Source organism: Numida meleagris, chromosome 19, assembly GCF_002078875.1.
Source record: "Numida meleagris isolate 19003 breed g44 Domestic line chromosome 19, NumMel1.0, whole genome shotgun sequence".
In the NCBI taxonomy this organism is placed as follows: Eukaryota; Metazoa; Chordata; class Aves; order Galliformes; family Numididae; genus Numida; species Numida meleagris.
In genome coordinates this window covers 1,220,017-1,247,015 of record NC_034427.1, presented here as the reverse complement: position 1 = coordinate 1,247,015, position 26,999 = coordinate 1,220,017, and the positions used below count along the sequence as shown (strand labels likewise).

The 26,999-nt window shown below is 46.0% G+C and overlaps 2 protein-coding genes and 1 long non-coding RNA gene across 7 annotated transcripts in view; 1 reads left to right on the top strand and 2 right to left on the bottom strand.

Moving 5' to 3' along the window:
• The window catches only part of LOC110408141 (ubiquinol-cytochrome-c reductase complex assembly factor 1), a 53,074-nt gene extending 49,320 nt beyond the window's left edge, over window positions 1-3,754 (bottom strand). Inside the window, exons 1-3 of one of the 5 annotated variants that reach the window (XM_021416627.1) lie at window positions 3,653-3,738; window positions 3,099-3,227; window positions 681-785 (exon numbers count right to left, since the gene is read on the bottom strand). In XM_021416627.1, coding sequence (XP_021272302.1) covers window positions 681-725 — 45 coding nt within the window. In that variant the 5' untranslated portion in view covers window positions 726-785; window positions 3,099-3,227; window positions 3,653-3,738. The other 4 variants (XM_021416628.1, XM_021416629.1, XM_021416626.1 and 1 more) reach the window with 4 other exon arrangements.
• LOC110408142 lies at window positions 3,722-12,278 on the top strand. Its single transcript, XR_002444173.1, has 4 exons — window positions 3,722-3,803; window positions 5,131-5,295; window positions 6,088-6,288; window positions 9,591-12,278. It is a non-coding gene; the product is annotated as an uncharacterized LOC110408142 (long non-coding RNA).
• Window positions 19,544-24,293, bottom strand: GDF5 (growth differentiation factor 5). The gene is made up of 2 exons (XM_021417098.1): window positions 23,205-24,293; window positions 19,544-21,653 (listed from the first exon to the last, which is right to left on the bottom strand). The coding sequence occupies exons 1-2, from the start codon at window positions 23,836-23,838 to the stop codon at window positions 20,785-20,787; spliced, it is 1,503 nt and encodes a 500-aa protein (XP_021272773.1). The 5' UTR covers window positions 23,839-24,293; the 3' UTR covers window positions 19,544-20,784.

Here is a 26,999-nt window from a genome sequence, read left to right as displayed (position 1 = left end):
AGGAGGCTTAATCTTCTCTGGTTTCATTGTATGCAAGAAGCAAACACTCAGACATACCCTAATTCTGTTCAGATAGCCTGCACCTTTTCCCATTTGCATTTTTTATTGCATTCTCATATATGGATTTTTAACCTCCAACTATTAGCTGCTAATAAGCCATCTTGTGGTTAGTCTACTGTGGGTAGACACAATCTGATACTATGAATGCTACTTTAAAACTGTAAGCAGCAATGCAAAAGCAGTGCTTTTATATTGAAACAATATTACTCTATGCAGCACCGCACTAGGTAAAGATATTAGCAACACTAGAAAGCCTAAGGCTACTGTGTAACAGAGAAATGCTATATACAATAAAATGCTGGCAATTAACTGCTAATGTGACAAACTTGTAACAGAAGCTTTGGAAAAATGACAGCTACATTTCAATTTTTGCACGTGATCTACTCAAGACAGTTTCATATTCTTACCCACTAAAAGAGAACGTTGGCAGAATGAGGACAACGGTGTGATAAAGAGTAGGGGAGCTCACTCTTTCAGCAGCAAAAAGCTTTTAAGTTGCCTTGATATTTCAGCAATACACAGTGAAGCAAGGACAGCACTTCTTTGGAAGCCTCATAAGAACTATTATAGATTTAAACACATCCCAGTTTTTACATACTTAATGTACAGTGATATCCTACCTGGAAAATACCATGAAGCATCCTCCTACACTGGCCTTGGACCATGGCTGTCTGTAATAGCCCACTGCAAGCTGTTATCCATTGAGTTACTTCAGCCTGGCAGCTCTGGAACAAGAAAGGCAAGCAATGAGAAAAGAGGATCCTAATACTCAGGAAGAGTTTAACTGTCCTCCTGTTTCCACAGGTTTTAGTTATTAAAAAAAAAACCCTCAGATTAAATTCCAAACTTGCATTTGACAGAAGCATAAATTTTGAGTAGAAAAAATCCCTTGCCCTCCAATAACGTCATGCAACTTGAGCATAATGGCAGAAGCAGATCAGTCAAAGGAAGTAGTGGGCTGTCCAAACCATAAAACACACCATGACATTTATACCTACAGAAGAAATTCAGATACTTATTCCATTGACTGAGTGATCTCTAAAAAGCACTCATCAAACACTCAGCCTCTATGCATCTTCATCATACTCAGGCACTAATAATTTCAGTATTTCAAAAAGTGTATGTTGTCCCAGTAAATTTCAGCAAAAAAAATTTCTTTAACTGGAATTAGAGGCAATATGGAAAAGAGACAGAGTTATCTTTGCATCTTTCATTTACTTGTTCTACTCAAGATAGTACAATATTTGTCTCCTTCATACATGATCTACATTAATACTGGAAACGATGTATACATTAGGCTTTTTTTCTAATAAAAATAGCTTTATTTTTTAATGGGTCACAAAGATGATTAAGGGTTTGAAGCTCCCAATATGTGAGGAGAGGCTGCAAGAGCTGGGATTATTTAGCTTTCAGGAAAGAAAAGTCTAGGGAAATTTTATCAGTGTGCACAAACAGAGGCAGAAGGACAAGGAGAGACGTGGCCAAACTCTTCTCAGTGGTGCCAGTGAGAGGACAACTACAACAGATCTGCCCAAAGGACAGGAAAAACAGACACAAATTGAGCTCCTGTTCCCCTTCCCTGCAGAGCCACTGCTGTCCCCCAGGTGCAGTCACTGCCTCCTGCGGCTGCTCCTCCCAGTGCTGCGCTGCTAAGCCACAATGGGAATTGCAAAAACTGCAAGAGATGCACCACCACTAAAAAAATTAGGGATATTTTTAAAAGGGGATAGAAAGGGACATTTACCATTAAAAACATAAGAAAATAAAGGAAAACAGTGAGTTAAGGGATCTTCTCTAAGCCATTATCACTATTTGCAAACCATCACCTTCATTTAAACTACAAGTAATGCTCTTTATTTACAATATGGTTGAAAGAAAACATGCCTAGTCTAAACCATATGGAATTACTCCACAGTAGCCTGCAGCCAGCTGCCCTATTGAGATCCAGGTGAAAGAAAATACCTATGCCCTTCTAAACCCTTTTTGGCCACTTTTAGGAAAGCCATAGGTAGCAGACAAACTACTCATCAGTAGCTCTTATGGGGTAGAGGATGGTTTGACCACAACAGAACTACTAACTGAAACATTCGGACTATAACCAGGATTGCATCGTACACTGAGTACCTGAGAAGGCCTGAAAATTAGAAGAAAACAAAGCTGTTCCTTCTTATTTTCAGTACAAAGAAGAGATGTTTAAAGTCTGGAGACTTACTTTCATTTGATTAGGCAACTATTAAATCCTACTGCAAAAGATGACAGCGTGAAACACCACGGATCAGCAATGATATGACATCACATAGCTTGAGCAGAACTACGTTGCTTGCTGTTAGAACTCCCCTGCCTCCTATCTGAGTCCTCTCACCACTTACTACAGTTCCTGTGCTTCTCTAATCACAAAGCGAGGTACTTCAGACCACAAAAATGGCAGACAACTACATCTTGTCCAAAGAGAATTTCTTCCAGACAGGATTAAAAGTTCAAGCAGCTTCCTCTGCAATGGGAATGCCAGAAGCAGCTGACAGAGGAGCGCTGCATAGGGGCAGGAAGCCTGGGAGACAAACCTGCACCTTCCGCATGCAGTTTCTCATTGAAAATGGTGCCCTGGGGTGCAGCTCCAGGGACAGCTGAACCCTCAGTAACTCACTGCTTTCCAGTCCTCTGCTCCCCGCCCCACCTGGCTTCCCCCTCCTTTTTTGCTAGCAATGGCCTCTTCAGCTCATTAAAACAGCAGGAAACTAACTTTATATTGCCCTGGTTCTGCTGCTTTGGCATTAGAGCATAAGGGCCAAGAAAAATGCTGGGGCACGCAGAGGTATGCAACAGCACAGAGCCACGGGTGAGGACAGAGTGCAGCCACTGAAGCAGGAAACGGGAGCTCAGCTCACTGCATTCCAGTCACTCTCAGGCAGATTTGCTCTCAGCTGTTTTCAGCTGGAGGGCTGAAAGAGTTCACCATTGTGAAACCACACCCCGAGACAGCAGTTCCAGAAACGAGGTGGATTAATTTCACGAGTGGGCACTGCTCTGTGAGTACAGACCTTGCATTTCTGTCACCAGTCTGTCTCCACCCGGCAGCATCAGCCATCCCTGTGTTTGTGCTGTGGTACGAATCAGTTCCAGCCACCAAGCTCCCTTTTCTAGCTCCTTTGCTGGTATCTGACAACGTGCTGCAGAGACGTTAGAAGCTGACAGACACCCCCCCACACCCCGGGCACAGCCCCCACGGCCGTAGAACAGCAAAAACGGACAGAGAAATAAGCCCTCAAACGCAAACCCCCGACGGCGGGCACTACGCTCTGCCACGGCTCTCGTGGGAGCACACGCTCTGGAATAAAGATCGGAGCCGCCCCCCGTCCTTCCCCCGGGTGAAGCGCTCCAGGAGCGCGGGACGGAGCGCCGTGTGCAGGGCCCGTAGTGAAGCACAGCACCGCCCGGCAGCCTTCACCTCAGGCACAGCCGGTAAGGTCGGGACGGGAACCGGCCGCTCACAGGGCGGCGGGAGGACCGCTGGGACCAGACGGACGGAGCGAGACAGGTAGAGCCGCAACCACCACTCATTCGCTCGGCGGCACCACCCGCCGCTGCCACTCACCGCGGCCCGCGCCAGCGCCGCCATGCCTCCTCACGCCGCTTCCGGCACAGCGGCCCCGCCCCTTCCGTCCCGCGCGCCGCGCAGGCGCAGTGCTGCAAGGAGTGGGGGGGTGCGGCCGGGTTGGGGTTCGGGTTCGTTCGCAGGCGTGAAGGTAACGAGGCCGTGCCTGCCCGCTTCGTGAGGGCTCCCTGCTAGAAGGTCCCACCCAGCAGCGCGGCGGCGGCCGCACTTTGTCTCGTCTGCATGGCATAGGGCAGCTGCTGTTTTCTCTCTCTGCTCTAAGCAGGAGGTGGTGTACGCACGTAGAGATGGCAGAGCGCAGTGGCAGCGTCCCCACAGCGCCTTGCTGCCAGGAGCAGTCCCGCCTGCCTCAGCGTGTGACCCCGCTTGCTGCTCCTGCCGCCGCCGGCTGCCGTAGGGCTGCAGAGCTGGGCAGCTGCTTCTGCCGGGTTAGGCGACTTACTCTGGATCACATCCACATCACCTCACAAATGTTAGCGCTGGTGCATGGGAAGCTGCTGCAGATGTGAGCAAGAGCAGCTGGGGAGGACTGAGGCTGCGCTTCTCAGTGTGGTGCTGGCTTGAAGGGCTCGGGGAGCTGTAATATTCTCCTCCCCTCTTTCCCCACAAATTTATGGGGACGGCAGCTTCTCCAGAGGGCAGTAGAAGCTGTTTTAATGGCCTTGAAACTCCACAGTAGTCTTTAGAATTCTTTCATATGTCCCTAAATGTCAGCTCTCATGGGGCCAATGGAGACACCTGCTTGGGCTTCCTTTCCGCAGACATCCCAGACGCCTGTACACGCAACCGGTGCTTTCTGACATGTTCTGGCTCACTGCAACTCACTGTCAAAATAGGTCTAACTATCTGACAACGTGTTTATTGAACAAGTTGTTCTGATGCAGTGCTGCATATTGAGCAACACAGAGGACTGCAGATCTCTCTCAGGGATGCACTCTTATTTCATTTGGCTCTTGTGCCTGTTGCCAGTTCTAGGGAGGAAGGTCAGAGCTAGTTCTGCTTCTTTCTGTTTGCCTGTCTGTCCTCTGTGTGTTCGACTCATAGCAATGTTGAATACCATTCATAACAGCCATTTTTTGTGAGATGGCAATGGAGGAAAATGCATACCCATTTCTGAAGCCTCCTCTTTGCCATGAGTGAGTTAGAGTCACTGAAGGCAATGGAGCTCAAGAATCCCTTTGCCATGTAATTGTACGGAGAAAAGACTTCCCATCAGTGGCAGAGGAGTCTTGGTTTTGTGCAGTAATCTGTACACCACAGCAGACACTTTCCAGCTATGAGCTGTGTGTCAGAGATACACTGAGTATGCCAGTTCCTGATACCAGCCTAGGTTTCTTTCAATCTCAGCTAATAATGCACAGGAGGATTTTGATACATTTCAGTAGTAGAAAATTATTACCTTACCCTAAGATTCCTCTATCTTTTTTCTGTTTGTTTTTTTTTTTTTTGTTCTACAGTTTTATGGCAAACTAGCCTAACTTCTCTATCTCATACACCAAGCAGCATACCAGACTGAATCCAAAGGATCTGTGAAGATGGAACAGTTGGTGGTGGGCCTGAATTTCAGTGTCAACTCTAAGAGAATTTCTGACTCAGAACACTGGCAATCTCCTCCCTTTTATGTAAGCAATTTTTGTTATCCTCAAGTTCCTACCACTCAGCTCTGTTTGGTGGCTGGCTCCATGACTGCATAAGTCTTACCTCAGTCATAGTGAGTTTCAGCATGCAGCTCCTTCTGGGTGGGCATTTTCAAACATCACCAAGATGTCCCACCAGCAGAGCAGTGAAGTTCCCATCTAACTGCTGGTGTTTGTTCCTCCAAGGACATTAACAACGGCCCTCTGTATGCTGGCAACCGGGTGAGCGAATAGGAAAGACTGAGTTTAGGGGAGAGCAGAGGCCTAAAAAGGAGGGTGAAAAATTGCAGAATCTTCCAAACAGCTGATATTTGTTCTTTTCCAAGTATGACCAAGAAGGGGTATGGGTCTGCTGTGTGCTAAAGGCAGAGAAGGAGGCTGCAGAAAGTAAGAAAAAAGGAGGAGAGATGACTCTCCATCATCTGTCCACAAGTCTGCTCTTTGTCACTGGTGGTGACAAAAGCCTGGTGACAGCAGGAATGGTTGCTCCTTTATTCGGGGCTGTGCTGTGCAGTCCAACATGCTGCATCCATTCAGATGGGTGCAGTGATGATCCACATGTGTCAGGGTGGAGCTGGAAGAGGCCTCTCTTTGCTCCTGCAAGTTTGATTCAGTGGTGCCAGTGTTTAATGCAACTAGAAAGATAAAGTTTCAAATAGCTGAATGGTTCTTCTCCTGGCTGTACTAGCACTAGCTTTCATCTAAAGAATGCTGAGCCAACAAGCTGGCTGAAGAAGCGAGACCATTGAAAATTGTCTTTTTTGTTGTTTTTAATAGGATTAATTTTTTATGAACTTATCTACCTGAACCAGCCCTCCTTAGGATCAGAGGAATGCCAGGAATATGTAGCTGGGGACACGGCAGGGAGAGCAGACTGGCTGTTCTGGCAGAAGCCAGCTATTCTGTCAGCTTAGCTGTGTTGTCAAACCACGTGAAACCTCCATCCCAACTGCTGCTGCTGTCAGTCCTTCTGCTAAGGTAATGATAGTGATTCTTTTCCTTCAAGTAATAAAGGGAAGAAGCTGTAGCAATCACCTTGAGGCTTCATCACCTGTTCCGTGCGGGAAACTGTCTTTCCCCAAGAGGTCATTTTGACAGGCCAGGATGCTTGAACCACTCTTGATGAGGCCTTGCACTGGTATTTTACAGCAGAATCCAGGCAGGCCCAGGAAGCCATCACAGGCCCTTTTGGGATCATTATAGCCCAGATGTAAAGAACAATTAAAACATTTCCTGAAGCTGGAGAAGACACTGTGTTGCAGGCTGCTTTGTGTTCAGTTTGGGATTAACTTTGGCTCTGCAGAAGCATAACGTTTTCTAGAGCACATGACATCTAGATCAAGGCTGTTGTGTTGGTTAGCAAGGCTTCATTTTGACGAGTTGACTATTGTGCAGAAGAGGAAGGAGGATATAATTCTAGCCTATTAGTTCAGCAAGCATCAGCACACAAAGGGGCAAGGGTGATGCTTATTCAAACTTGAAAAACCGAGGGAGGAAAAAATCTGCATCCATCTGTTATCAAGGTAATGAAGACAGAATAAGGATCCAGTAAACCAACAAGGCTCTGTGATTTCACAGCCCAGAAGTAGGAGGGAGCTTGGTCACAAGCATGTAGGAACTTCTTCAATGCTAAGGTGCTGCACTGAGACTAAGCCTTTTGAAATAACACACAGATCCAAGTTGTACCTAACATTTCTTCTTAACAATTTTGATTTAGTTTAGCCCATGTAAGCCACTGTAGGAATTTCAAGAAACATTTAGATGTTGCACTGAGGGACACGGTTTAGTGGGGAAATACTGGTGGTAGGCGGACAGTTGGACTGGATGATCTTGGAGGTCTTTTCCAACCTCAATGATTCTGTGATTCTATGATTAATCTTGCTGCTGTATAGATCCATTTTCAGGTCACCTTCTACTTAATTGTCAGGACTGCAGCCCTGTTTAATTTCAGGCAGTCCATTTGCAGTGTATGTAAGAAAAGAAGAGTTGCAAGGGAGGAATATTTAACTATTATCAATTGAGAGTCTCAGAATCTGTTAATTAAATATTTGTCAGAACAGAAACTGACTTTCTGACTCAGTGAACTACTAATTAATCATATAAAATGCCACAAGAAAGACTGGAGGAAGGGCAAAGGCCTCCATTGCATAATGTGGTGGCTTCCCACTGATGGGCAACTGAACTCAAATGGGCAAAATAGACTCAGCTTACGAGAGATGAATGTAATTTATTGCCTATTTGTAACAGGCATGAGTAGCGAGAACTAAAAGCAAACTTAAAACACATTCATCTCATCCACCTCTCCTACCTCCTTCCCCAGAGCAGCACAGGGGAATGGAAGATGAAAGCTGCGGTCAGTCCCTGCTGCTCCTTCATCCTCACTCCCTCCCCCTGTTCCCGGTGTGTCCCTCCCATGGATGCCATCCTTCCTGAACTGAGCTCGTGTGGCCTTCCCGTAGGCTGCAGCTCTCCAAGCACTACTCCACTGTGGGTCCTTCTTGGAGCTGGGTGGAGCTGGCTCTCCTCTGACATAGGGCAGCTGCTGGACTCTGCTCACAGGGACTCTATTTTACCCAAAAATTCAATGCTGAACTCAGAATGCCACCTTGTCTAAGCTGAGTATTTACCTAGCCCAAAACTTCAGTTTGGAGGAACTGTCATTTTTATATGGAGTGTTTCAGACCAGCTATGATGTTTACATGATTTACTAGTTTTAAAATGTTTGCTCTTGCTTGGGTGTGCTAGGCTATGACTTTGATTCCGGGTTGTTATGTTATTCCTTGGTTGGAATAATTAATTACAAACATTTGCAAACCCTATAGGTATGTAGCTAAAAAGATCTTGTAAACCATCCTCCGCTTCCAAGGCAGTACCAAATATTCTTAGATCTCTCTGATGCATGTTTCCTTTACATGCACCTAAAAATTTCAATAAAGGGATTCCCCATTTCCATGTGAAACTCATTTCAATCTTCTGCTGTGAAAGTTTTCTCATTCTTACCATAAAGATGCTCATTGTGAGCCCTGTTCTTCTCCCTTTGATGTCCATTTCTAAAGGTGTTAGGTAAGAGCAGAGCTTGGCATTAGTAAATGGGCCTCAGGCTATTTGCTGTCAGAAGCGCTGCAGAGATGTGGAGAGGCCCTTGGTTGGCTGTGCTGGAGATGAGACTTCTTAATGCAGCCCTGCAAGTTGGCTTTTCTTCACCCTGCCAGTGGATACACCCGTATTTTCTCAAAGAATGAAGCGGGCTTTTTAAATTATTGCACTTATTTTATGTTTTAAATAGGTTCTTATAGTGCCTTTAGAAGTAAGAAATACAAGCAGGTTTGTAAAAAATACAAGAAGTAATATGGTGACCAAGCAATCCAGGTCCTAGATGGCCTCTGCTTTGCAGAATGCCCTTGTCTTTCAGTCAGCAGTGCAGTGCTGAAAGGGCGAAGGGGCTGCACTTGGGAATTGAGCACAGCAGGCATTGCCTGATCTGCTAAACTGGAATCCCCCAGGACAAATCTTTCCTGAATTCTCCACTTTTTAGACTTCAGAATCAGGCACCTCAATGACCACCTTTGCTATTTTTCACTTGCTACGTTTCCTCCTCTGTAACAGTGATGACTTTATACACTGACCACTCTGCAGTCAGGCTTTCTCACAGGAAACAATGTTTCTCTATTTATTTCTTTGGATTTCTGTCCACTCTCAAAAGATCCCACAGCCTTTCCACGCACTGCACAGAGCTCCTTAGGCTATCGAGTCCTTGTGACTACATATGCATTTAACCTATCCTAAGCTAGCACAGTTATCATTATTACAAAGACAGAAATGATAAGTAGCTTTTAGACAAAGGCATTTGAAAACATTTTGATATTCCTGTCCTCCTTATTTCCTGTTACTCTCTGCTTTCATTCCAAATGTTTTCACAGAATATGCTTTTTCCCCTTTTCAATGGTTGTTTTTATGCAGTCATGTATTTTGATCTTTTAAAAAGTAATTACACAGGCAAATCAACCTTTTCATGATAGTCTAATAGTTCCATGACAACTTCTTGAATTTTTCCCCTCTCAGTCTCATGAAGAATCAAAGCCAACCTAAGGCAATCATTGTCCCAGCATTTCCAGAGGAGAGCTCCTTGGTTCCGAAAGACAAACATAGCTCAGCCTAGGGTGAAAATACAGATCTCTCAACTTCAGTCTTTTCTCTAGTCAGACTAGAGTTCCTGTCTAATTGCAGAATTTAAAATTATATTGATTTTCCTTCTTAACTGTCCGTTCCTGCTTCCACAGAGGGAAAGTTGAAGGAAATCTAATGAACATATGGGGAAACAGGATCTCGCCATGCTATCTGGAACAAGTGGGGCTGGGGTCCTTCAGATTACAAGAGGGAATACAGTCTGCACGGATATTGCAGGACACCCTGGAGATCATGATAGAGAGAAACCCAACTGCAAAAACTCAGTTCAGGTCCAGCAGGTCTTATTAACTCTGGTTCAGTGCCAACACTGCGAGACTGCCAGCTGGCCCCTCAGCTATTTGACTGTCTTTGCTGCATGCTTTCCCGGTGCTCCAGGTTCTGAAAGGGCCTTGTATGTACCAACGGAGCCAGCGCAGGTCTGGCACTGCCTCCTGTCTAATGTGCCCTTCTAGGAGTTGGAGCACAAATCAGCGATAACAGGCCCTTGGAGCCTTGATGTATGTGGACTGAATTCTTCCAGAGCTCACTTGGATGTCTCTGCACTGCTCTTCCCAGAACTCCCAGTCCCAGAAACAAAGCGAGGGGCCGTCCGACTCGGCGTGGGGAAACCCGGGTTCCGCTGGGTTTCTTGCTCAGGCTCTGTGCTGAAGGAAAGCAGCATTTCTAGGACTGAACTGGTGATTTGTAATGGATTTGTCATACTTTGCTTTCGCAAAATCTTCCTCCTTTGCATACTGAATATATCTGGACATTTTGAGACCAAGTCCACCTTTGAGATGACATTACCTGCTGAAAAAGGAGTTATAATGGAAGTTAATTATTAACAACATAAAGATGCTTAGTCCTCTTCGTAAGACTGAATACTCAGTTTGGAGTGTCACTGTAAACACACTTGCCACCGCTGCTTCCCAGGTTAACATTATTTTAAAAATACAAAAAAAGCACATTTTTCAGTGAAAGTGCAATCCTTCCAAGACCTGATGGATCTTGCAAGGTTTGGCAAGTAGGGAGATCTGTTCCCTGACCTGGAATTCCTTGGCCAGGGGTGCAAAGTGGTCCCTGCTCTGTTCTGCAGGAGGGAGCTCCCCCTGTCCTGCGCCAGCCCTGCTGGAGGACAAGCAGATGTGATGCAGAGCAGGCTCCTCGCTGCTGCCCTCCCTGCGCTTGGTGAAACCTTGTGAGCAAAGTCTGAACTCCATGACTGAGCCGTTAAGGGGAAGTAGAAGTCGGACCCGATAACTTTTTCCAAGCTTATATATCCTGGTGGCTGCTGCTACTGTTAAATATGATAAACTCCTATTTGTTCACTTTAGCTTGCTGTCAGCAGTTGCTGTTTGCTGGGGCAAGCCCAGGACGTTTTCCTCCCCACCTGTCAAGCTTGGAGTGTGCTTTGGCACCCTGCCACTGCAGAGCCTCAACGACTTGAGCAGACAGCTTCAGGAACAAGACATCCCAGTACTTAAGCCGCCTCTGCTTCATGAGCTTTTCTTCCCATCTGTATACTTTCTGAAGAAGAAAATGTTTGCTGGTCAAAGAGGTTTTCCACATGCACCTCCTTCAGCTTTCCATTACCGCTAGGAGGTTATACGGGGTGCAGTGCCATACACTGTACTGCACTATATGCAGAGGTGTTCAGACTTAATTTATTCCCTTCTCCTGGATAAAGATTATTGCAGCTGTGTGTTTTGGAAAACTATCAATGAAGGGAGTTCAGCTCATACAACACACTTTCAATAGGGTACTGTACTCTATATTTCCAGGTTCTGTTTTAATTACACTTGCATATTACCTTGGAGGAAGCTGAAATCTGGAAAATGTTTTCTCATATACCATGTCTTAAACCTTCCTGACCTTCTGTTTTATACCAAGTACATTTATGCTTGTGATCAAAACCATATAATATGGGAAAGGCTTGGCTATCCGGGATAATCCATCAGGGGCATGCTGTCAGTTCCCCCTAGCAAAGACTGAGCAATTTTCACCGAGAAATGCCCCCGCCATCCCTCACTCCCCACCTTCCAGCAAAGTCCCTCTTCCGCTTCGCGCGGCTCCCAGTGAGAGCTACAGGACTGGGCCAGGTTGGGAGCAGGGTGGCAAGCAGCCTTCCCCTGTGGTGGCTGGGGCTCCTGCTGCTCTGAAGCATCCTGGAGGGACAAAGCAATGGGACGGCTCACAGTGTCAGTGTATTGCCCGTATCCCAATAAGAACATCAGTGCCTCCTGCCACTGCTGGGCTGGGGAGGTGAGCAGCATCCATATTACCCACACTGGAGGCTGCAGTGCCGAACGCAGCCTGATGCTCGGCGCTCAGGTCTCCCTGTGACAGCCAGCATTCTCCAGGGAGAGCCAGGTGCCTGTGAGGGCTGCTGAATGCATAAAAAACCCGTGCAAACCAGACCTCTGTTCCAGAGGCTTTCATGTAATCTTTAGATCCATGCCAATGGGAGCACGTCTTGATCTTCACATCTCTACATGTCTGGAGAATGTCCCAAGGGAAAGGCGTTTAGCAAATATGTGTTTGCAGGAAAGGATCTGTCAGTCCTCTGCCCAGCACTTGGTCAGCATTTGGGAAGTATAGATTGCTGTCTTTAATCCCTTGCTGAGAAGCTCTCTCCCGTGGCAGCCTAGGAAGGTGTCGAGCAATGCTGCCAGGCACTGGTCTGCTCCTGGGGCTGCTGCTCACACAGCTCGTGAGCTTGCGCCTTGTCTCAGCGCCTCGTTCTGAAAAACAAGGGAACTTTTACTTTTAACAGGAATAAAATAAATCTTGTCAAACAGAAACCTTTCTGTGGTCCTAAGCTGCTTTTTAACTCGTCTGTAAACAAGGATTTTCAACTGCGAAGCAAGAACTTAGGAGGTGGAAAGTTTTTCATCAGCAATGGAAGAGCGGTGTTGATCATAGTGGAAGACTGAGTTTGAGCTCCTAACTTGGTAGCGTAGCTGGGAGGGAAAGCTGAACCCTGGACTGTAGCAAAGGTCACAATCCAGTAAAGGTACAGAAATAGTATTGTCTTTGTGGCATTGATGAGACTGTTACTGTTAACCCAAAGTTAAATGAGACCTGGTGCTCAACACTGCAGATAATATTTGGATAAATGGAAAAAATGTCTAAAGAAAAAAAATTCCAGGAAGGAGAAAGAATCTGGTAAGGAAGGTACGCAGCACAGCAAAAACATGACCAAGTTGATTTATGTTCTCCATAGAAAAGAAAAGAAAAAAAAAATCATCATGATCTGTATAGGTAGAACAATGCCATTGGGAATAAGCTTTTTAGCATAGCAGACAAAGAAGCCAATTCACTGAGTCAAAGTGGAAACTGGACAGTAGGTAGAAATAAGCTGCTTATTAAAAAAATGAAGTGCTAATATTCACAGAATTAGCTCAGAGCTGACTGTGGTGAGCTTTTTAAAACTTCTGGTCTTTAAATCAATCCTGGATCTCTCTTTCCAAATATGTAATACCCTGCTATTATGTAGTATCATTTAATTCCAAGGAACTTTAAAAATAGGCTTCCTTTTAAAAACAAATTGGTGGGAAAAGAGATCCCACATCAGAAAGCCACGCTTGTCTAACAGGGCAGTGGCCAGGGCTCAGTGGCTCCAGCCAGGAGGTCTCCCCGTACGAGTTCCCTGGAAGTTTTGGGCTCCACATAGAACATGAGAATGGTTTTTGCCAGGTGAGACCATGGGGGCATCTAGCCTGTCTCTGATGGGTGACAGATCCCTAAAGACGATAAAGGATGGGAGGAATGGGGAGTGGTGTTTTCCTGTCACAGCTCTTCAGCTTCCAGCTGCCACGGCTCAGGAAGTCAGGGGGGCCTTGTGCCCACCAGTTTTCATGGAGCTTTCTTCCACGAACTTGTGCAGTCAGTTTTTCTTTAACATATGGAGACGTTTAACATCCAGTCAGCGTGTGGCTGGGAGCTGTGCCTCTGGGCTACGCTGTAGGAATCAGTATCTCTGTTTCAACCCTGTCCAGAACTGGTGTCATTTAGGGCACTGTGGTTCTCATTTGGGAGCAAACTTGCTCCCCATCCACATTCTTAGCCCTCATCACTTTCCCTTCTTGCCCCAGCCACCTCTCTCTGAAGAGCTCTAGTCTATCTAATTGCTCCTCGCACAGAAGCTGTTTCATACTTCCAATCCTTATTGCCTTTTTCCAGCTCTGCCGTATCGCAGTGTGTTCAAGGGCCGTGTAAATCCCTGGAGCGCTTGCATATTGTTTTCCCATTTGTTCTCTGTTTCTCTCCCAGTCCTTGCTACAGTTGTGCTTGCTGCCTTGATGGCTGTAAAAACTGAGATGACATTTTCAGAGATGCAAAGTCCCCAGGTAATATTTTATACCTGGGGTGTGCAGCTCGTCCGGCTAAGTGATCTGAATTGTCCATCCTGTCCTTATTGTCTATGAATTAAACTACCATCCCTTGGTCACGTCATAATATTCAGTGAATATCAACAGTCCCATAATTTGCTTATAATTGCCGGGTCAACACAGCGACCCTTTACAGTACTGAATTGAATTCCTTTTCTCCAGAGCCTCCCAAACCTCTGGAATTTCCCCAGAATTCCAAGATTTATTAAAAATCAGTAGGCTTAATGGTGGAGGCTGAATGTTCTAAAACTTGGACAGCGCCAGCACATGCTCCTCATCACTTTCTTATCTTACTGGCATAGGGAATATTTCATTACTATTGCAAGAAGTGAATTATTTCATATGGCTTTTTCTCTGATAAAAATACTACAATGTTTTGAGTGAAAGATAGCTGTGCTGTATTTATATTTTGAGATAAATAGCAGGTCATTTTTCTTAGCACTCTGAAGAATCAATCTGCTTTTAAAGTTTGCATACCTCAGAAAAACTCCCCCCAGTCTCTCATATCTTCTGGAACTGATCGATCAGGTAATAATCACATGATATTCCACTGGAAAAAAAAGGACTAAACTTGTCCCATTTCTCTAACATTTGTGCAGAGAGTCGTCTTCCATCCCCACCCCACCTCAAGGGTGAAGTACTATTGAGGATGCTCCAAAGTAGAGGTCCGTGGACTGTGGTCACTGGACATCCACACAAACACCTTGGCCTTGACCAAGCTTGGGCACCAGGCTGTGGCTCTGGGATCTGTGAAAGCACTGACAGCAGTGACAGCTTCTTGCAAACACCTTCACGTGCAGGAGTAGTGGTTTGGATGTGTGCCCAGGGCCCAAATGTTGGCGGTGCTGCCGCCAGTTGCTCCAGTCCTTTCTTTCTCCCCTCTCCCTCCCCGCACTCGGTATTTCTTGCCTGACGGATGCATCCAGCAGCTGTCCTCACAACATACCTACGGATCCATCTTTTAGTAACACAGCTGCTTACCTAAGGGCCCAGCAGCTAAAGGACTCGGTTGCCTGTGGAAATGTATAGTGCAAGTCCTTTCTCTGCGTTGCCAGTGTCACAGATCCAGGCAGCTCAGTGCTCCCCATGAGGTGTGTGGTGCAGGCCCCTGTCTCGGCCGTGCCCAGGCAGCTGCTCCATTCTGTCTTGCAGGGAGAGGGGTGTGCAATCCCCACTCCTCTCCTTGTGTCTCCCAACAGCTCCAAGCACTGCAGGGGAGGGATCCAGCCCTGGCCCGCAGGAACCTGACCTTGGTGAGGGGAAGCTCTGAGCCTGGTTCTTCCCAGCAGCCTCCGGCTCAGCACTTTGATGCTTCATGTCTTGCACCAGACTCCACTTTGAGCTGACTGTGAAGCTACTTACGTTAGTGCTCGGAATCAGCTAGAGCCAAGGGTGTAGTGGAAAATGCCGGAGCACCAAAGTAAGGGCACTTCAAGTAACCACCCAGGGACGCATGGCTGGTCTTTTGGCCTTAGGCTGCACAGGACTTAGGGAAGACAGAACGCCTGCCTGCCTGCAGCCCAGCCGTGAAACTCACCATCCATCTGAGTACCTCATAAGTGAAAGCGCTTCCTCACGCAGACCCAGGTTTCTCAGCTGTGGTGCTCTGGACCCTCCTCAGCAGCACACACAGCTGCCGTCAGTCCTCGTGCAGAAGTGGCCGCTGCCATGGCTGTGTGGTGCTGCAGGCAGGAGCTGTTTGGTTCTGCCACGTTTCATCAGCCTGCTCCTGCTCTGAGCCTTCGACTGCTTCCAGGCCAGTGGTCTGAGCAAAGTCCTGAGTGCCACTGGCAAGCGTACAGAGGAAAGGAGAATTACTCACACCAAGCCCTCAGAAGAGAAGTTTTTTTCACAGCTTGGCACGTGGGCTCCTCTATTCCCACCAGCAGCACTGTCACCCAACCCAGCTCTTGTTCTGTTTGGGGACACATTCACTCCCATCCTGCACTCAGTCCACCTTTACTCTTTCACCCATCACCCAGCGCTCAGTCACTGTTGGCTCTCTGCAGCCCTTCTTCCCACACCTGGTTCCCTCGGATGCTTCTTTAGAGCACCTCCTCCTGCACGAGCTTCTCCCCGTGCCGCTCCTCTCCCCTTTCTCTGGGTTCCTGCCATCTGATCGCCAACAAGGTGAGCTTTGCTGCCTAAAGTTTGCGAGTGTTATTGTACCTTTGCAGGGAAGAGAGCTCCAGGGAAGATACGCAGCCACTTCTCTACACCTGTGCAGGACCTGAGCCGTGTTTTTCTTTCAGCATTTCTGGAGAAAGATTGATGTCTTGAAGCCATGTGCACAAGCAAAAAACAAATTGTGGCTGGTTTTGTCAGTGAAAGGTTATTTCTGGCTATTATCAGTGATAAATAGCATCTTGCCAAAAGCAAGCGGACAGTACCTGAACACGCAGAATGACTGCGCTCATTTTAACGGCATTGCTTCCGTGGCACAATGGGCAGAGGCTGCGCAGCCCTGATTCCTGAATGGCAAAGCCTGGCACAAGGCAATGCTCTGAGGTCTCCCGGGGAAACCCATCACAAAGCGCATCTCCCGTCTGCTAGCAGAGAGCCAGCCGAGCGCGCACCGTGAACTGAGGCCTTCCTCTGGGCAGCTGTGCCCGCGGAAAGGACACTGGGGAAAGCACAATCCGGTTGTGTTGCTTCAGCTAATGTGTCACTGCAGAAAACCGGAACGAATTCTGCAGAAAAAAAAAAAAAAACAGCAACATGGGGACATCAGCAAAAATGGGATGGCAACCACTGGGCTATTCTGAGCACCCGGCAAAGCGTATTTACTGCGCTGCTTTTATTGTTTTTCAAAGAATGTTAAGATTTCCTTCTTCATTAAGTTGGTTGAGGAGCAATGAAAGCTCATGCGATTTTATTTTTAAATATTGTTTTACTACCCAACAGCAACAGTAAATTCATAAAAAAAACCACGTGATTGACCAGGACTATGGAGAAAAAAAAATTGTTTTCTTTGTACATTCTTATTAGTCTTGGCTAAGATGTTATAAAAGCAGTATCTTTTAACACCTTTTATTATACAAGGGTCAAGGGGTTTTTATGTTTCTTAAAGAAAGCTTCAAATAGCCCACATAGCGGGTTACTGCTTCTTTCATATGGCTGCTGCACAAACAAGCACATTTTACACAGGAAATGACATAACCATGTAAAAGTGTACATGGAGTTTAGGCACATATTCAAACACTAATGGGAATGCATTGTTTTAAATGGCATACTTTTATGTTTACCTATTCAGCTTAGTACCCGTATTTTAGCCAAATACAACAAAAATTATCCACACATACCTGTCTTATAGTGTACTGTTTATTTGAAAATTTGGACCTTCACAAAGACTCTCGTGGGACAGATAATGACCCTAAAAAGTAAATACAAATGAGGCATTCTCAGTGAGAGAGTGAGACCTGCCATCATAAAGGTGGAAAGCTGAACTTTTAACCTGCATTGCTCTACAGCTCAGGTTTCCGCGCGTTTCAGCCATCCAGTTGCTAACACCGACTCACCCATGGGAAGAAAGCTGTGACAATAACTGAGGGTGTCTGTCTTTGCACGTTGTATAACGACCGCGCTAAAGAAAGCGGTGCCAAACTTCTGCAGTCCCAAGGTCCTCTGGTTCTTCCCGATTTCGTTGCTGTGTGTCAGGTCCCACGCTGTGCCCTGTCCCCGAACCTCTGTTTTCGGAGAGGAACGAGGCCTGGACGTGTCCATCCGGGCTCTGCTTCTGGGTTTTCTGCAATGAGGAACGTTTGTAATGGCCACCAATCCCACTCCTTGGGAGCTTCAATACAAGTTTCCATTCTCATTCCAGATGATAACAAGATCTAAAATGCTTGTGAGTAGAAATCGTATGGATATGTGGAATTCAGATTATTAAAAAAAAAAAAAAGTCAGCTCACCATGGCAGCCTCTTTTTGTTGCTGCTGAAATTGTGGATGATTTAAGAATAACAGAAACAGCTTTGAGACAAGCAGCCTTTCAACGCTGGAGATTTATGTGATCATAACCATTCCGTATCTTATAATTCATTACAGAGACAAGTGTTTGCACCAGATGATCTCAATGGCTCGGACAGTGCAGCGATAAAGCCCTGAAGGGCTGGGAGGCATTTATACCACAGGGAAAGTCAGCAGCCCTGTTTAGGCCAAACCCAGGACCTGGCAATTTTGATGTGGTAATGAGCTAACTATCGCACTGAAGTGTCTCCAGTTTGAAGTTTGTTTAAACTGTGTTTAAACTACCTACCAGATTTTTGGAGTTTTTTGAACCAGCACTTTCTTAGAACTTTATACATCAGTGTTTCTTTTAATTTTTCTTTGATTCATACTGTTTTGCTTTGGGCTAATCGCAGAATCTTGGCATTCTTTTCCATTTAGATGCTGATTTAAACTCCATTTATAATTACCACTTCTCTGAGTCTTCCATCCAGGGGAGTGATGTGCTGGTGCTGTTACTGGAGTGGCATGGCTGTGTCTGTCACGTGTGAGAGCAGAGGGTCCTCTGGGAACTTGCAAACAGGCACATGCATGGGAGCAATGCACTGGGGAAGGAGATTGCCTTTCCTCACCATCAGCCACCGTCTGCAGAGCACAGCTAGGGTCAGCACAGGGGAAAGGTGCCTGAAGTGCTGCAGGCCAGACACCTAGAAGATAGCCAGGAGGAAGAAAAGAAATGCTGGAGCAGAATGGGCAAAAGGCAGTCCAGAACATTCTCTTGATTCTCGACTGGCAGGAGAATGTTTTCTCTCCTGCTGTAACAATGGCAAAACCTGTTTAGATATGAGCTTGTAGATTCAAAATATATAAGCTTGGGATTCAAAACTCCTTGGTTTGAAAGCTGTATGGGAAGCCCAAAGGCAGTTGGCAGCAGAGCCAGGGTCAGCAGCTGCAGTCCTGGCAGTGGCTGTGGTCCTGGCCATGGCCTTATCCAGGGGAGCAGGAGCTGTGGAGCGCCCACCCGGAGCCCAGAGGCAGGCAGGGAGTCCTGGGCACAGCCCTGAGCCACAATCCACAGCCACGAGGAGCCAGAATTTGTCAGGTGCGTGTGATGGGGTAGCTACAAGTGCTTGTCATTTTAAGTGTGTGTTATTAACCTGCTGTGTAGTCACCCTCATTCCTTTCAAGTATTCTGACCTACCTCATTTTGCGTTATTGCGTGGCTTTGGGCTGAGTTATACCCAGTCCTGCGGGCAGAAATCACTGTGCTGTGCTATTGCAAAGATATCACACATACGAAAGCTTCCTGCAGTGTTTCTCTGTGTCACCCCGCTGTAGGCTGTGGCACATGGCAGGCTTGCCTGCCTGCAGACCCCACCTGCGGCTGGGCCATGGCCACCAGGTGTTGTGAGCTGTTACAAGGGCTCAGCAGCTCGGAGAGAGGCACAAAGAAGGACAGAGCTTTTGGCCACCATTTCTCTATGGGCATCGAGCAGGTGCTTAGGACCACTTCCCATCAGTACAAGTTAGAACAGGCTCAGTCTGGGGTCAGTGCAGGAGCACCTTGGGGCCATATTCACCTGCTGACAAAGTCCCTGGCAGCGATGCTGTGTGAGCAGAGCTCAGACCCAGGAACTCGTGTGACTTGCTGGTTTATACTGTGGCAAAACAAAGACATCAAGCCTTAGCATTTGTAACTCAACTATTGATAAGCTATGTTAGTCATTTCTGATGGTTCCCACATCCTGCCTGATCCATCTACATTCAAATGTCACTACGGTTTTGTAGGTGGAATCATACAAAGAGTAATCCCAGAATAAATTTATGATCCATGCCTGGAATAGATACAGGAGATATGCAAACACACAGCTGTTGGGATGCGGAATTAAAAGATAACAGTTCTTTTGCAATCAGCTGCATAATTCATTCTAGCCCCAGGTACATCAAGTGACAGTGTCATTCCACACCTGGTTAAAACACGGCGTGTTTTCAAATCTTTCTTCCAACATTTCCAGTCAGCAGTTAGAGGCAAGTGAAATACATGAGCACGTTATGCGTACCGCCAGTATTCTGCCGCACTGAAAAGTCCCTTTCACTTGTATTTATTGTACAAAAACGTTAAAACAAATTCTTAACAGCATTATAATTATGCAGAGTTGGACAGCTAGACACAATGTAGCACTGTGTCAATAATTTATTACATCTTATGCCATAACTGAACACATTTACTAGGAGCATTTGAGAACAACTTGGACCTTATACAGAGTAATATATCTTGCTACACAATAATGGAAAGGTGGTTACTTAAGAAAGATATGTAGCTTGGAGGAAAACATGCATGGAAACAAACACCTCCCGCATCAACCATCTCCATGTACAACTTAAGACTAAATCAACATATTACGTTTAATTACTCTTTTTTTATATACGCATAGTTTCGAGAGCTAATCAGAAAGAAATCATATTACAGTGCAACTATTTACACCAAGATGGGAGCATGCCAGAACACAACCTTCTCTTCTAGACATCAGGACTGTTTCCTTACAATTCTTAATAGACAATGCACGTGGGACTCAGACAAAGATTCAGTCTCAAGAATGTTGCTCAAAGGAGCAAACAGGTCATATCCACAGCTCACCAGTACCATCTTTACACACTGCCTCTAGGGTAAAAGCAGGTGATTTAGAGTCATGGAGGTCAAATCTTCCCCATCACAGACTTTGGTTAGAGCCAGACCTGTGTTGCCAGCACAAGGCTTTATATTGGGCTGTGTGACAGCGTCCAAATACTACTGAAATAAACCCACAGTGGAAAGATGGTGGAGAGACACACAGAATCACTGGATTCGGTCCTACATACTTGTAAACATACCCTAGAGGTAAGAAATTAAGTGAACCTTGTTTGAGGAGAGGTTATGTTCAGTGCGTCATACTATCTTTCGTAACATATTCACATGAGCAACTGTTCTGCTACCTACAGCCACACGACTCCACCACCATGTCCTCATACTGCTTGTACACCACATTGTTTGCCGAGTCAATGAAAAGAATGCTGATGGGACTCAGCCTGGTTGGAACACAGCAAGTTGGAGGCGTCGATTCGGGGTCCATTGAGTTCATTAAAGTTTGGATAACTGCATGATTGGTGGGCTCTAGATGGGATCGAAGGGGGAATTCACAAAGACCTTCGCAGTGATACGCTTCGTATTCTAGAGGCGCTATTATCCAGTCATCCCAGCCCATATCTTTAAAATTCACATGGAGGGCTTTTCTGCTACATCTTGCCTTCAGGTTCTTACTGGGCCTCTTGCCTTGCCGTGTTGCTAGAGGAGCTCTTCTCTTCCTCCTCTGATTGAATAAGTACTCATACACGGTTTTGTCATCTTGGCCGGATCTAGCTTTGATTTCATTGAAAAATAAGTCCCTTTTTTTTGTCCTCCCAAATACCAAGAAGAGAGCCTTTTCGTTGACCTGTCTTCCTGTTCTGTTAAATCCCACAGTCCTGAGATCAACTGCTCTCCCCCTGTCAAAAGTTTCCAGTTCAAAACACAAGTTAACCAGGTTTTTAAAGTTCCTAAAAAGCTTCCAGATGTCAAACACTTCCCATTTTGGTGTATCTGTGATACTGACAGTTCGAGAGTCCAGGAGTGTTGCTGCTTGTCTGTTGGTAGAGCAACTAAATAATTTCACTTGGGAATTTTTTCCAGAAGAATGAGACTTCCAAGTATCAGAAGGCTTTTTCCTCAATATTCGAAGCTCTGCTCCCAGCAAGCCATCTTTTTCTAATGCACTGATGTCAAAAATATATTTTTGTTTTCTTATAGTTGGCGCTCGTTCATCTAAAAAAAGCACACACATTTTAAATCAAGCACAGAGCAATGCTGTTTTTTCAGTTCTTTACGATATTCCTGAAGTTCCCTCATAAGACTAGAATTTACCTTTGCCCACAAAACAGAAAGAACAATTTTTGCCTAAGGGACTGGCTCTGAGCAGGGACCCAGAAGAATTCAGTGACTCATCAGAGAAATGAGTTCCTGAGTTTGCCCTGTAGAAACATCATTTCTTTCACCTGTGGGCATTTTCTAGCTTCAAAGTAGCCATTAGCCTATTGGAAAACAGTCATTCATAAGGTCTGAGGACTCACAGGGCCTATTCACCACTTACATCCCACTTAAATTACTGAAATGGGGCTTCAGTGGTGCCCAGGCCTCATGCTGGCTCCAAACCTAAGCAACTTCACCTTTAGACAATACAATAGTCAATTAGCCCTTTAAAACCAGCATCCCCCAGGAACTGTCAGACACAAGGATAATTGCCTCATTAATTTAACTCCACAGGATTCACAACTTTTCCAAACTGGGCAGAACAACATACCTCCCTTTAACCTGACGCTATCTTTGCCTGGTTAAACCCATGAGCAGCGCTAATGAGGAATACGGCCGAGACAACATTTTATTGATGTTTCAATAACAACGCTTCCCAGTGGTGAGCCAAGGACCTGAGCGCAGCAGCATGCCATCCCTTCCCAAAAGCCAAACTAGTCTTAATTAAACAGCAAAGAAACCCAGTCCTGGCTGAGCCTTCCATCACTATTTCGTAATTAGCTGTAGCCCATGTTGCTTCCTTAAGTCTGTGACTAAATTTCATCAATGTCACTGGAAGCAGCATGGAGCTAGCTCTCGCACCGGAATGGTAAGGTGAACCTTTGGGAGACTGGCTATGTGTTGTGTGAAAGCAGACACTAGGCCAAATTTCCAAAAAGTTTTGGAACCGTAACATTGAACCGCAAATTAGGGAGTCCCAGAAGTTATTTACTCTCATTAGCCCATGCTTAGCTATTTGCTTCTGTGGTTAGGAGGCTGGTGGTGTCTGAGAGCATGAGCTTCAAGCTCCTACAGATACACCAAGGCTGCTGTATAATGACTCCCGGGTCTACAGTGTAGTTCCTCCCAACTTGTCCTTGAACAAATCAGGGTGCCACTCCAATACCAAAATTTGTATTTTTCCCACAGAACAGCCCCGCTCTCAGCATAGAAAGTATTTTCAGACACACTTAATAAAATCTAACATCAGTTTCCAGGAGCTACTTATTGAAAGAACATAAGATAAAAATGTTAACTTTTTTAAACACCTAAACATGCAAGGACTGATGGATTTTCAGAAATATGCATCTAAAATATTTTCCTTATGTTTTGCTTGGCTGCCATGCAGCCATCTAGTTCTGCTTCTAGATGAATTTGCCAAGATAAGGACAAAATCTACAGCAAAGTTGTACAATTTTATTTACATTAAAAAGAGCTTTTTGACTTCAACGACATACAGTTGTTTTGTAGTAACGCTCGCACTCAGGCATCCCTCTCTGTCCACGCACACGCAAGCTCCCTTCTTACCTTGTCCTTTGTCTATAAAGCTGGTTATTGTATTGGCAAGTCCAGCCTCCAGTTTTACACTTCCATTAACACCTTTCCTTTCTGCATCTGAGAGAGTCCTGTACAAAGAGAGCATGTATTCATGTGGCGTTATAGGGGGATGTCTGAACGTTTCCTTAGCTTCCCTTGGGGTGACAGGCTCTTTAGTCTTTTTCGTTTTGAAAGGACTGGTATCGGTACCGCTCGTGCCAGTTTTTTTCAAAGCCGCCTTGCCGCTAGGACTGGGGACCTTTGGAGTCACTGTCCTTACTCCAGAAGGTCTGCTCGGGAGATGTCCTACCTTTGCCTCCGCGCCTGCTGTTCTTGAAAGAACCTTCTGCGATTCATCGTTCTTGGCCAGCAGAGCTCCAGCCTGAGCAGCATGGCTCTTAGTCCTTGCCTTCGAGGTCCCGGTGCTAAATCCATGGTTTGCAGTCCGCGGCGTGCCTGCCCGTGCTGAGGGAGTCCTCTCTTTTCCTTCAGCTTTTAACAAATCTATTTTAGATCCTGGATTACTCTGGCCTGCTTCAGAATTACTCAGTGCTCCAGGAACTAGATCCAGAGACAGCCAAGTCAAATGCCAAAGCAGTAAAGTGAGAAAATGCAGGATTTTCATCCTCTGGTCTTCCTCTGAATGCCGCTAAAGAAAAAATCAGGAAAGGTTCCTCCAGTTTGGCAGAAGAAAACATGAAAGAAATTAAAAACCAAAGTCAGCAAAAATGGTTTTCGATTGAGATTAAAACATTTCAAATCTCGTTGTTCAGTGCTCGTATCCAGTCCCATAGTGGAAATGCTCATGTACTCAGACGCGCTCTCCCCTGACTTCAGTTGGTGGCTGTAAAGAACTTGTTCTTGAAAAGAGAAAGTTTACCACCTCGTTTTCTTCTGTAAAACTGACTGAAAACTTGAAGGAGTCCTGTTTAAATTGGAGGGGTTTTTTTTCCAAGAAGGAAGAATGGCGTAATGCTGCCTCTGTGTTAAAAGGTTTTTTTAACGTTTTGAATCCTTTCCAGTGAAAATATTTCACACACAGAGACCTGCAGGTGCTCAGAAATCTTTTACAAACCTGAACTCAGGAATTGGAAACGGAATTCCAACAAACCTATTTAATTACTCTCTGATGTCATGCTGTCTAAACTAATTTAACTGCGATATATTTCTTTAAAAAAAAATCTTCTTTGCCCTTTTCATTAGCATGAGTCATACTCTGCCTCATGTGAAACAGCTCCGCGGGCTCAGAGCTCCAGAGGACGCCTTTTCGAGCGGCAGCACAGCCTCTCCTTTGCCTGCCATGAACTTCACGTTTAAATGGGACGAGCTGCAAGTTCAACAGCCGAGACCTGTCCTACGGTCCACGGGAACACACACATTAAAACCTCAGTGCGTAACTCGTCCAGCGCTTTAATTCTGGAGCACCGTAACAGCAGCTTCACTTTGTCCTCCGGTGACTTAGCTAATAACGCAGGCACTTAACAGGGGTAAAGATTAATTTTGTATAACGCAGCACCGCCGTGCCCGCAGTCAACGTATTTTGGCGTCTTTATTGCTCTGCTTTGAACAAACCCGTGTAACCCAGCTGGAGAAGAAGGCTGTGCCGGCAGTGCACCCTGCAGGCAGCCTGGCTCCTGCCACCCGCAGAGCTCGGGGTGCTCTGTGCCGGGGCGCAGCCGGGGGACGGCGGTTTGGTTAACCCCAGTGTAGAAGAGTCGCCGGCCCACGGCCAGGGGAAGGCTGGGAGCTGGGAACCAGCAGTGCCTACGCGGGAGGGGTATCTGCTGCTGTCAGCTGTGCGCAAGGGAGCACGGAGCGACGGTGTCTTTCATACAGCACAAAAAATGAGCTGCTGTTGTTCTCAGCGAGCCTTTGGGAAATGAGGCACTGGGCTGTATTGAACAGGGATTAATGAGACCCTTCTCACATCCAGCACTGGTGCTGAGCCCAGTCCTCCCCTCCCAGTCGTTTTTATTCCTGAAGCAAGAATAAAGGCAATAGATACAACACTCTAGATTTTAGCTTGATTTGGACATGCTGTGGCATTTTCCACCCTGACATCGAATTACTTTCATAAATAACAACCTGCAGCCCTTTCCATATGACGCGCTTAGAATGCTTTACCTTATTCTGGTGGAGGAGCAGAAGGGTAGAACAACTCAGTGACTGCATAGATGTCACAAATGAGGGAGAACAAAAACCCCACCCATCCAATTTTGGCCTAATTGCCATCCCTCTGGAGTCGACTTGATGCTCCCCATCAAAACAAAGCAGCTTTTCCTCGAGTTACTTCCAATGGGCCCATTCCCCAGCAGTTCCTTTGCATTGTCCCTTCCTCCCGCCCGAGTGCTGAGTTCACACTCTTATTCTATGAGGCCTGCTCTGAAAGTAATGCCTCCTATTTTATGATGTTGGCCCATGTTGTCAGGGGTGGATGCTGGTGGGATGGCAGCAGAGGTTGAACCTTCCCACCGATATTCTGTTCCATTCTGTTGTCATACGACAGACGGCAGCAGAGGGGCAGTGTGACGGAATGGCACCTGACATGGGAGTGTGTATGGAGCAAAGGAGTGGAATCAAATTCCTCCACGAGGAAAAACTGGCACCCGGTGACATTCATCAGCGCTTGCTGAACGTTTATGGGGACCAACCAGTGGATGTGAGCGCAGTGAGGCAGCGGGTGGTGCATTTCAGCGGTAGCAATGGCGACTGTGGATCACCTCAGCTGGCACAGACTTCTACAAGCGCGGCAAGCAGGCTCTTGTTCATTGCTGGTGAAAATGCACAGCTAACGGTGGTGACTCTGTTGAAAAACAGCATTTTGTAAGCTGAGAATTTGCTCTACCAAAGAGTGCTGTTGCACTTTTTGTATCTGTTGTAGTTTGCATGGAAATAAATAGCTTCCAGTTAAGAAGAACTTTGTATCTTTAAGATCTCTATTGTTCCATCAAACTTCATTGAGATTTGCAGATCCAAAGGAGATCTGGGAGATGGACAGGAAAGAGCAGAAGGTAAGACAACGTGACTACTTGGACCTCGTCTCTTGTAAATCAGACTAAAAGCAGAATCAATCAAATGTTCATGCAATATTTACATATCTGAGATAAATATATCTCTCAGTTCATGGATTTTATTAAACACTCAAACAAACTGATATTGCCAGTCACAACAAGTAAAAGAATGAACAAATGAGTGGTAATCAGTCCCACATCTCACTATGGGATTCAGCATATTAATGGGCTGGACAGGACATCCCAAAACCAAAACAAAAACAAAAGAGTAAAAGTGTGCAGAAAGCTGTAGTATACAGTAGGAGAGGATGCTCAAAAAGAGAAGATTTAGGTTAGATGTGAGGGAGAAATTCTTTACCCAGAGGTGATGAGGCCCTGGCACTGCTGCCCAGAGCTGTGGGTGCCCCATCTCTGCAGGTTCCTGAGGCTGTGGAGGCCCTGGGCAGCCTGAGCTGGGGGGCAGCCAGCCCAGAGCAGACAGGTAGGAATGCAGTGATCTCTAATGTCACTTCCAACATAAGCCATTTTAAGATTATATAATTATTTTAAAAGATTATGCCACAATGCCTTCATGATGTGAGGGGTCTGGAGAACAAGTCTCATGAGGAGTGGCTGAGAGAACTGGGATTGTTCAGTCTGGAGAAGAGGAGGCTCAGGGGAGACCTTTTCGCTCTCTACAGCTCCCTGAAACAAGGTTGTGGTGAGGTGGGGACTGGCCTCTGCTCCCGCATAACTAGCAATAAGACTAGAGGGAATGGCCTCAAATTGCACCAGA

Bases quoted from the DNA above. Each gene is read 5' to 3' on its own strand.
- GDF5 (XM_021417098.1), bottom strand. From the start codon at position 23,838: ATGAAAATCCTGCATTTTCTCACTTTACTGCTTTGGCATTTGACTTGG. The intron at 21,654-23,204 runs GTAAGAAGGGAG...TGCTTTTTTTAG, and splicing joins CTTTATAGACAAAGGACAAG to ATGAACGAGCGCCAACTATA.